Below are 11365 nucleotides of genomic sequence, written 5' to 3'. Positions count from 1 at the left end.
GTTTTTAGAGGGGTCACACAACACACCTGTCTTAGGGTGGTTTTTTTGGGGGGGTTGAGGAGCTACCACCCCCAAATTTCCACCTGTGGGTGCCACAGCCCCCAAATCATTTCCTATTGGTCAGATTGATGGGAAGAGTTGTTAGTATTGAGTTAAATGGGGGGGGGAATCATTTGCCTTGGAAGCACAGAAGCTTTTTGCAGTATTCCTGATTCTCCACATTTCCCAGGTAAGGGGAAAATGCTGTATAAACAAATTACAAAGATGGTCTGCCTCCAATGGTAACAAGAGAAAGAAATTTTACTAAAAAAAAAAAAATAGAAGCACATCTTATATGACATATTCATGTTGGTACATTTAACTTATTGCAAACAGATTGACTTCAAAAAGGTTAACTTGCTACAGCTCTAAGCCCGGGTAAGAGCAAGAAGAGAGGCCCTATATCGATTGAAACAGAAGGCAATCAATGGCCAAAGAAGGCTGGACATCTAACCCATGAGAGGGTGTGGCCCACTATCAAGTGTATCAGAGTGAGATTTCTCTTAACCCTTTCCCTCCCAGATCCTCTTGCATGCAGAGTTACCATATCTAACACCCTATCTTAACACTGTATGCAAGATTTCTCAAGTTTCAGCTTATCTTGTAGTTTTCCAGATCTGCCTCTTGCTTTTTCTTGTTTTTAATTTTGACTTCTGGCAACCCCTGGTGGGGCTTGGACGTTTCAGAGGTGGCTTGCTATTGCCTGCCTCTGCGTTCTGGCCCTGGTATTCCTTGGAGGTCTCCCATCCAAGTTACTTGCTAAGCCCTGCTTAGCTTCTGTGACCTGACAATATCGGGCTTGCCTGGGCTATCCAGGTCTGGACCAAATCTGCCTCTTGATAGAGGTTTGGACAGGATGACAGCCACCATCTCTATTATGCCCTTCTCAGGTCATGCACTAAGTGAAACTTCACACCAATTTGTTTAGTGCGTGCAGCCATTTTTCCTGATTGAGAAATCTTAATGCCGATCTGGTTGTCATGTTTAAGTTGAACTGGCTTTTGCTCATCCAAAGTCCTTTGGTAACTGGTCTAGCCCCAACGGTCCCCCCAAAGTCCCAAGCATAAAATTTGCTTTTTGTTCATCATTTAGATTGAAGCCACAGATTGCTGGATTTTCAAACACCTGCCTCAGTTCATATATATATTTTTCACAATTTTCCCTGTTACGCAACCTTATTTTGCAAAGGTTTTTTTTAATCCACGCTCCTTGTGGTTTAATACTAGTAAACCCAAAAGACTCTTCTAAACTCTTAAGCATTTCTTTTGCTGTCTGGGAATTTTCAAACATGAAAGTCTCACTGCCATCCAATGATCCCATAATAATCCCATTTCTTGGCAATCCCATTTTTGATTATCCAAGAGTCCAGTTCCTTGCCTCTTTCTGGCTGTGGTCACATGGGCAGGAAAATGTGTGTGGGGGGGAAGTGTGGCTGTTTGCCCCGGGGCAAAATAACGCACGGTTGCACAAGCAGACATCCCGTGGAGGTCCCGTGGAAGGGGGTAGGTGCCGATCACACCACAATCCTGCGGCGCGGCAAAGAAGTGGCGCGCCGCAGCAAACGGGTGGTTTTTTTTCCTGTACACCAACACATGCGCATGCCCCGTTGGGTGCTTGTGCGCATCCCGAGGACACTTGGGGAAAAAAAACCCTTTTTGCGAGGGGACATGGGCAGGCGCCGGATGCCATGGGATTCCACCGGAAACGCGATCACACGCCCGCCCTTGCCCTGCGGTTTCCAGAAACTAGTACCTCTGAGGTACTAGTTTTTTACCGCGCATCTTCAGAGTGAAGCCTCGGGTGAGCCACGGGAGCTCTATGCTTCCCAGATGTGGCGGTGAGATCGCGCCTGGAAAATCCGCCTATCTTCCGTCTCTCTATTGTGCCTAATGCTCCGTGTGACCGCAGCCTCTGTTTGTTTTTCTGCTCCTAGGATTTCAACAGCTCCTTTTGCTTCAAAGAGTATATGACATTTTTAAAGCCAACTTCTACAGTTCTCAGCAGTAAGTTTTGGGATCTCCGAATATCTGCTTGACTCAGCCATCCTTATCACAGCAACGTGGAGAAGAACAACGGAGAATTTTTTAACAATCAAAAAGAACAAGGGGATCTGCTAATCAATGACTCTAAGTCCTTTTTAAAAATTAAGTCTAATGTAAGCTTCTGTTAGCCTCTGGGCCCATAACCTATTGGATTAAATGTTTGTTTTTTAAATCATTTGCCTTGGAAGCACAGAAGCTTTATGCAATATCCCCAATTTTCCACGTTTCCCGATTAAGGGGGAAATGCTGTTCGAATAAATTACAAAGATGATCTAACTCCAATGGTAACAAGAGAAATAATTTTTACTTTTAAAAAATGTTGGTACACTGAGCTTACTGTGATTAACTTCAAAAAGGTTAACTTGCTATAGCGCCAAGCCCAGGTAAGAGTGAGAAGGTCCTATATAAGATGAAAAAAAACAGAAGGCAAGCAGTGGACAAAGAGGTTCAGCATCTAACCGATGAGTGGGTGGAGCCAACTGCCAAGTGTACCTGAGTGAGAGAATTCTCTTAGCCCTTTCCCTCTCAGATCCTCTTGCATGCAGAGTTACAGTATCTAACACCTCTTGGGGGGGACAATGGTGGACAGTGGGGCTGGTTTAGCCTTACCGCCGCCCCCCCGATCACACCACAAACTTGAAATCCATACCAATCGGTCGACCTGTGCATGCTATAGCCCCTAATTAATTTCCTATTGGTCTGGAGTGATAAGAAGAATTGTTAGAGAGACCACAAGACCCTGGTAGTGTCCTCTCAGGGTTCAAGGTTGCTAATATCCCCCACCCCCACCCTAACCTAAATGCCCCAGGCCGGCCCAGTCTTGTCAGATCTCAGAAGCTAAGCAGGGTCAGACCAGGTTAGTATTTGAATGGGAGACTGTTGTACCCACACTTTATGAACCACTTTGTACTCTGCCACTGCCTAACAGGTTTAATTTAGTAGGTATACTTAGCACTTCCATAATACATATGATTCTAACATCATGGATGTATTCAGGTATTAACTTTGGTTCATTTGTGACTGTTGTTTGAATGCATGCTGGGAAGAAGGCTGAAATGCTGATACACAGTTATGCTACCCATGACCTTGCTTGTTCTGGCCAGCTACAACTGCGCATGTTTCTAATGTGAGTTAACCTAGCTAGAATGAAGAACAGTAAGCACTCTGTAACCATATCAGTTATATAGATACAACATGCAACTTCATAGCTTCCGAAAGAAAAGTGTATTGTTCTGTTAGGAAAAGAAGAACTCTGCCTGGGAACAGAAACGCCCCCCCCCCCCCAGGTCTTAACCCAGTGGGAAACAGGTGATGAAATTTGACAATGCTTGATGGAACCAATAATTCTGTTTCATTTCTCTGATGTAATGTGAAGTATAAAACCCTATGTCTCCCATTGTAGCCTTAGGGAGAGCTGTGGGGTCCAAAATCTTGTTGAATCCGTGCTTCCCTCCTTTATTAATAAAGTTCTAGATCTGGTTCTACTCTACAGGATTGTGTTGTGTGTTTTCTCAAATTGGCCTGGGCAAACACAATCAGGGACAGGGGTTCTGTCTTACCAGACCACCAAGGAAGTCCAGAATTCCTACGCAGAGCCTGACAATGGCAAACCGTTGTTAGTCTGTCGCCTATTGTATTCGCGCTGTTGTAAGCCACCCCTGTGTGTAGGTAAGCCACCCCTGTCTGTAGGGAAGGGCAGCCTAATAAATCTAATTACATAAATAAATAAATGGAAACCTACGGGGGTCTCCATAAATTGGCTGCAACTCGATCCCACTTCCAGCCTCCACTGGTTCCCCCCAACATTTCATCAATGCACATCAAAGATTCACAACATCTCCCTCTTACTCGGCAAGGTCATGCTGAGTTCCTAAAGGGGGTCACATGACACACAGACCTCTTGGAGTCACAAGGGTCCAAGGCAAAGGAAGGCGGGACTTAGGCCCCAGGGAAGGAGCAGAGTTCTGACTGGCGGGGGATGCGATATATTGGACATTCCCCGCCAACAGGTGCTTGTTGGATGAGACCAAAGGTCCCTCCACCCCACCTCTTTTTAATCCAGAAGCCTCCCAGAAGCAAGGCAAGAAGGGGACATTCATGACCTGCTGTTATCCCCCCCTCAAGTGGTCTACACAGATGCACTACCTCTGAACATGGAGGATCCATTTATCCATCCAGGCTCGTAGCAACTGAAATCCCCCCCTGCCCCAGTGAATTCCCTACATACAGGAGATATGCAGAAGTACTTCCCAATGTCTGGTTTTTAATCTTCTTCATTAAATAACTTCTGATGTCTCTTTCGACTCTGGGCCACGGCAGGCGCCATTTTATATGCCTCTCTCATGTCCTTAGTTGCCATTTCCCTGAATTAATAAGCCCCAAATGCCTCCACTGTTTCAGCGAAGGCAAGACGAATGCCCTGAGGTGGAGCATAAACAGATTAATAAAATATAAAAATAAAAGTTGTTCCTCACAAGGAAGATCGTTCAATGCTTATTTGGTTGTATTTTTTTTTAAACTCCTTTCCCAAACCTTCCATGTCTTTTTTTGAGATCCCAGAACAGCACTAGAAGAGGGGCTGTGGCTCAGTGTTAGGGCATCTGCTCTGCATGCCGAAGGTCCCAGGTTTGATCCCTGAAAGGACCAGGGAGTAGCTGATGTGAAAAACCTTTGCCTGAGACCTTGAGAGCCGCTGCCAGTCCGAGTAGGCAATTTGATCTATTTATCACTAGTTTTCTGAGTTGCCCAACCCTGCAAGTGAGCTCTGGGCGATTCACAGCATGACAACAGATGAAATTCAATCAACATGATCAAATTATTAAAATGGACGAATAAAACCACCAATCCAGATGGCGACCAATCCCTTTTTTGGTGGACCAATGGTCTGATTCGGTATAAAGGAGCTTCGTGTTCCCAATTTGGCCACACGTGAGAAGGCCAAAGAAAGGCCTTTCATTTCCAATCCCCTTCTTCAAAGGGCATCCCCGATCACCCCACATGCGATCTGAAAAAGCTTTTCTCCTGTTCAGACACGATAGCCCTTCCCCTCCCCGTCCAAACCGTGTGAATGCAAAGTTCGGTTCCTGGGCCCCGACTTGCCTTACTTTACACGCGACTCAGACCAAATCTCCCCGAAGGGCTGGCTAAGAAACTGGATCCAGACCAGACGGAAGTCCCGTTTTGCCTCTGGATGGGTAGGGGGGCATCTAGGCGAGCGGGGCTTTTCGCTCCGGCTGCCCAAGAGCCACCCGGCTTTGACAGCGCTGCTGGGCCTCTTCCTGGAAAGGCAGGAGGATCCAGCCACGAGAAACGACATCCGGGCTGGATTGCTGCCATGTCGGGCGCAGTGTCCCCTCTAAACTGAGTCGGTGCGAGCCCAGGTCACGGTTCCTTAGCCTCCAGCTCGCACATTTTTGTCTTCGCTCCGGAAGGGAGGGCTCCGGAGCAAACGCATTCATGCAGCAGCCAGATCGCTGGCTCACACCTTTCATGCCAGGAGCTCACAACGTAGACGTTTTGTTTGCTCACAAGATCTCACAGCTTAGAGGGGGCATTGGTCGGGCGGCCCTCTTTGCAAACCTCTGGGAAAGTTGAACGTGGACCGAACGCATCGCCCCTCCACCCGCATTATTTAAAAAAGGCTGCAGGGATTTCTCCCTCTCGCCAGCCCCCTTTTTGGGTCGCTGCCCCCCTGCCTTTCTGACCACTGACCGCCCGGATCCTTCTCTTCCGCCGTCACACACCCCTCCCTATACCCAAATACGCTTTCAACTCACCAGATCTTCGGGGGAAAGAAGCGCGTGCCGCGGATGTGACTCGTGGTAAGTAAATACCCTCCCCGCCCTTCTAGGAAGGCAGACTCTCTCTCTCTCTCTCTCTCTCTGTTTCCTGCTTAGGCGGAGGTTTCCCAGGAAGTCAGAGGGGCCCGCACGCCATCCTCGTTGCACCTTGGCGGGCGAGTGGACGCAAGATCGGTGGCTGCGGGTTGCGGACGGGAGGCGGCTTTGGGTCTCGAGCAAGGCTCCCTCTAAGCTGTGGAGTCCTGTGGGCAAAAATTCTACTTGGAGAGCTCCTGGCATTAAAGTTGTGAGTCAGCGATTTGGCTGCTGCATGGATTCGGTTGCTCCGGAAAAATCTGGACACGCAGGACCCAATCAGTTAAACAAGTATAAAGCCAACAGTCGTGATAGTCTAACCCACAATCAAACAGTCATAAGACTTATAAAGAATGCTGTTTATGTATTGCAGTCGAAAGCACTACAACATGATACACAACTCAATAGAATCCTTGAACCAAGGTACATAATCAACATCGTCTCTGGATTAAATTCAGATAGGACGCTGATCTCAATTAACATTCAGGCTCAAAATATGCTGCTATGTTTCTACTGGAGCCTATCTGAATTTAATATTCTTAAGACTTGTTGTCTAACATTTATGAAACTGAGAGCTTTGGCGCCACTATAATAGCTCCTGAAGAAGATCCATTTTTTGAAATGTTGTTATGTAATCCGGAGACGGCGTTGATTATGTACCTTGGCTCAAGGATTTTCTATTGAGTCATGTATCATGTTGTAGTGCTTTAGATTGCAATACATAAACAGCATTCTTTATAAGTCTTATGACTGTTTGATTGTGGGTCAGACTATCACGACTGTTGGCTTTATACTTGTTTAACTTTGCTCTGGAGCCATCGTTCCTGAGCTAAGACAAAAATCTGTGAGCCGGAGGCTAAGAAACTGTGAGCTCGCTCACACTAACTCAGCTTAGAGGGAACACTGGCTCCAGAGGAGCTGGGCGCACGCAAAACCCGCAGGATTCTGCAAAGAGGCGGAATTGGTCGCGCTGCCAAGGAACACGTGACAGGCGCCTTGTTTCCTTCCTTCTCCCCTCCTCGCCAAAGTAGTTCAACCACTGGAGCTCTGCTTCCAAGAGAAGAAGGGAATTATGGGGGAAGGGGGGGGGAGAACAACACAGGAGGCTCTTCCCTAGGGTTGCCAAACTCCAGGTGGGGGCTGGAGATCTCCCGCTATTACAACTGTCCTCCAGGAAACAGAGAGGAGTTCACCGGAAGAAAACAGCAACGTTGGAAGGTGAACGCTATGGTATTCTATTCCCCTGAAGCCCCTCCCATCCCCAAAGCCCACCCTACTAAGGCTCCGCCCCCCCCAAATCTCCAGGGATTTCCCAACCCAGAGCCGGTAACCCTACTTTTTCCTCACCCCCCCTTTGCAAATTTATTTTTTAATTAATAACAAAAATTATTCCGTTTTATTATAATGCAATTAAACGCCAAAAAATGAAATACATATAAAATGCAAGAGAATAAAGTTTGAGTGCAGTGACTAACAGGGCTACCCCACCCGAATATTTGGATGTTTTGCTGCATCCACCTCAAAAAACAAAAAAATGCTAAGTGACCTCCCTGCCTGAGAGGAGAGAATGGAGAGTATCAGTTTACTTCCCACAATTAGAAAAGATACCTTTACACATTTATCTGCTATTTTGACATACTTATTGCTTTACAACTGTTGACCTTATAATCATAGCTTGTTACTTACTTTGTCTTTGCACATCTTCATCACATTACATGTTAATTTGCTGTTCAGTCCCTGTCTATAAGTTTGAAACTTACCTACCATTCCAATGTATTTGAAAAAAGTATGCATCCACACAAAAGCTCATACCTTGAATAAAACTATAATTGTTAACAGCAGTTCTTCTTCTGGACTCTGAGAGACCATTTGATTGTTCAGTATAAGAACAACCTGCTTAGAAGAGATAAAGGGAAGTACTTCTTCACCCAAAGAGTCATTAAGATGTGGAATTCACTGCCACAGGAGGTAGTGGTGGCTACAGGCATGGACGGCTTCAAGAGGGGATTGAATAAACATATGGAGCAGAGGTCCATCAGTGGCTATTAGCCACAAGGTATAGACAGGGGCTCTGGGGCAAGGGATGCTCTGTCGTCTTGGTGCTTGGGGGGGGGTCAACAGTGGGAGGGGTTCTAGTGTCCTGGCCCCACTGCTGGACCTCCTGATGGCACCTGGGGTTTGGCCACTGTGTGCCACAGAGTGTTGGACTGGGTGGGCCACTGGCCTGATCCTCAGTTAATTTCCTACAACGCAATATCACACTTCCATCAGAGAGATCCAACATAGCATAGCGGTCCGGCTGTCTGACAAGGCACTGAAAGACCCTGGTTCAAATCCCCGCGATACCATGGAAGCCTGCTGGGTGACCTTAGGTCAGTCACAAACTCTCAGCCTAACTTGCCACACGGGGGTGTTGTGAGGTTAAAACGGAGGAGAGGAGAACGGTGTAAGCCACTTTTGGTCTCCATTGGGGAGAAAGACAGAGTATAAGTGAAGTAAGTAAACCAGAAAATACAATCTCTTGCCTGTCAAGCCATGAAAGACCCATATCCAGAGTCCAGCTTCCCACAGTGCTCTGCCATGACTTCCTTTGACCCAGATTCAAAAAAGCCCACTCCTCCTTTGAGAAGTACACAGCTACGTCCAGAAAAAAGTCAACGGATCCCGAACAAATGAGATGTTTTCTTCTCACAAATAACATAATCATCTAAATAGTAGTGAAGGTGGATTGGCTGGGAATTCTCCCATAAGGGTGTTCAAACGCTTCCTAGGGAGTACTTGGGATAGGATCACTCTAGGACACTGGTTCCCAAAGTGGGCCATACCGCCCCCTGGGGGACGCTGGAATTATCCAGGTGGGCAGTAGGAGCCTTGGGTGCAATTGGGAGGGCGTTGAATTAAAACTATGGGGGCGGTGGAAGCATAAAGAAAGAAGAATCCAGAACCTATCTAAAGCAGCCTTTTCCTGCCTTCTCCTGGTCTTCCCTGGGATCAGGGAGGGAGGTGGAGAGGGGTCCCCACAGCCAATCACCCTTGTAAGTCTGGTGTTGCCGCTGGGCTATTGTGTGGTGGCTGCTGCTGGCCTCTGGCTTCAGGCCTTCAGCTGCTGCTGCTGCTCTGTGCCTGCCTTGGCCTGCCTGGCTCCGTGGATCGTGGTGGACTCTACACGTCGATCATGGTGGACTCAATGCACAGCCAATGCGAGAGCTGGAAATGGCCAATATGTCAAGAGAATTATATATATAAGAAAGGTAATACCTGTTCATTCTCATAAGTAGAGATGAAGGATTGGATTTATACCCCGCCCTTCACTTGGAGTCTCAGAGTGGCTTACAAACTCCTTTCCCTCCCCCTCCCCTGTGAGGTGGGTGGGGCTGAGAGAGCTCTGACACAAACTGCTCTTTTTCAAGGACAGCTGTGCCAGAGCTTGTGACTGACCCAAGGTCACATCAGCAGCTGCAAGTGGAGGAGTGGGGAATCAAACCCGGCTCTCTGAGATTAGAGTCCGCACACTTAACCACTACACCAAACTGGCTCTCCAATGAATGGTTATCCACCATTATAAATATCTATGGTGCTTTACATGCTATTTTCCCAGGTGGGCTTCTTTCCATGTGGGCTTTTTTCCGTGTGGGCTGTCATGTGTATGGGCTTTTTTCCCATGCGGGCTTCTTTCCATGTGGGCTTTTTTCCTGTGAGCATTTATGACCGTGTTTTTTTTTTTCTTCCTGTGAGCTTTGTTCTGGTCACCCTTTTTGTCTACTTCTTGAAGGTAGATTTCCAGGGGGGCACAGAGTAATTTTTTTTTTTCTGAAAAGGGGGCGTTAGGCCAAATAAGTTTGGGAACCTCTGCTCTAGGAGGACTGCAGGGGACAGAGGCACCTGGGCCACCCCCAAAGCTTCCTTCTTTACCTGATCCTGCTGCAGGGAGAATGCTTCCAATCTACCATAAAAGTGGTAAATCCCAGAATATTCCACCTGTGTCTTTCTGCTGCCTGTAGGTGAGAAGAGATTATCCCCAGCCTGACATTTCACACCGTATGTGGGTGAAATGATAAAACCTAGAGAAATGTAAATGATGCTTTTTTAGAGCAGAGTGCATCGTCAGGCTAGAGAGAGGCCTGAGAGATGACAATAGCTAAGCCTGCAAAGCCTTATGGGAGAGGAACCAGAGAGACCTCAGCCAATCCAGGCTGTTATGCAGAAATGCCCCCCGGCTTGCTTATTTTCCCGCCACACTGACCAAGTTTGAGTTCTGTGTTTTTCCATTCAGGGTCCTAAGGAGCGCAACAACTCCATATTTCTTCTGTAACTTTCTCCCATGTGAACGTCTCCGTTCCGTAAAACCAGCTATCACATTTCCATCGAGAAAATGCAAAGGAAGGCCTTCTTTGGGATGGCTCCCCGCCACTGGAACCCCTTTCCAGGAAGATTAGATTGGCTCCTACACTAAATATTTTTCCAGATATTTACCAAAAAATATTTTATTTATTTACTTATTTAATTCGTATCCCACCCTCTGTTGAATGTCATAAGCTTCAGTATGTGTGATCATGCCAATCTATTTGACAGGTGTCTGACAGTCAGGAGCAGGCGCGTAATCTGCAGGGGGGCTGAGGAGCGTCAGACCCTCCCGAACCTTTCAGGAAGGGGCTCAGCCTCCCCCGGGGGGCGCTTCTCCCTCCTCCCTCCCCTCCCTCCTTCCCTCAGCCCGGTGGCATGGCCCGAAGAGGCGGGGAGCGGCCGGGACTCGCTTGGAAGAGCCCAGCAGGCTGAGGCGTGAGGCTCCCTTCCCCGCCCAGCCACCCCGGCACCCACAGGCTGGCAGGAGGAGCCGACGAGGCCAGAGCTCTATGCAAACTCCTCCCCGTGCCCCGCAGGTTCCGCTTTCCAGCGCGCCTCCTCCCGGGGGCCAGGGGGCCCGTCGGGGGGAGCTCTGGTGAGTGGGCGGCCAGGGTGGGGGCGAGGAAATGATGGGAGGCACCAGACAGTCCCCTCCAGCCCAAGCCCTTTGCACGCCCCCGGACGAGCGCAGCGCCTCTCCAGTGTTCCCTCTAAGCTGAGTAAGTCTGAGCTAGCTCAACAGTTTTTTAGCCTCCGGATGACTCCAGAGCAAACTAATTGATGCAGCAGCCAAATCGCTCACTCTCAACTTTAATACCAGCAGCTCACAAAGTAGGATTTTTGTTCACAAGACTCCACAGCTTAGAGGGAGCATTGCCCCCCCTCCCCTCCCCTCCCCTCCCGGCGAGGTTTTGCCTCCGCGCTTGCAATGCTGGGCGAGACCTCCCCCACCACCGCTCTCGTTTTGCGCCTTCCTCCTGGCTTCCATGAAGAGGGGCTTTGCAAACCGACACTGCCCCCTTCGAACCCCCTTCCTGCGCCAGCCATGCCATGGAGGGGAATTAG

At 48.2% G+C, this 11365-nt stretch overlaps 2 protein-coding genes across 2 annotated transcripts in view; one reads left to right on the top strand and one right to left on the bottom strand.

Moving 5' to 3' along the window:
- The window catches only part of LOC107114461 (zinc finger protein 721-like), an 88612-nt gene that overhangs the window by 45904 nt on the left and 31343 nt on the right, over positions 1 to 11365 (top strand). The window lies entirely within an intron of this gene.
- LOC107114392 (zinc finger protein 883-like) overlaps positions 8485 to 11365 on the bottom strand; it is a 21390-nt gene continuing 18509 nt past the window's right edge. The window contains exon 5 of the mRNA XM_015415855.1: positions 8485 to 8593. Coding sequence (XP_015271341.1) covers positions 8485 to 8593 — 109 coding nt within the window. The remainder of the gene's footprint in view (positions 8594 to 11365) is intronic.

This window comes from Gekko japonicus, unplaced genomic scaffold (genome assembly GCF_001447785.1).
Source record: "Gekko japonicus isolate JY-2015 unplaced genomic scaffold, Gekko_japonicus_V1.1 scaffold2271, whole genome shotgun sequence".
In the NCBI taxonomy this organism is placed as follows: domain Eukaryota; kingdom Metazoa; phylum Chordata; class Lepidosauria; order Squamata; family Gekkonidae; genus Gekko; species Gekko japonicus.
Note: the sequence above shows the minus strand (reverse complement) of the source record. Positions and strands in the feature narration are given on the sequence as shown.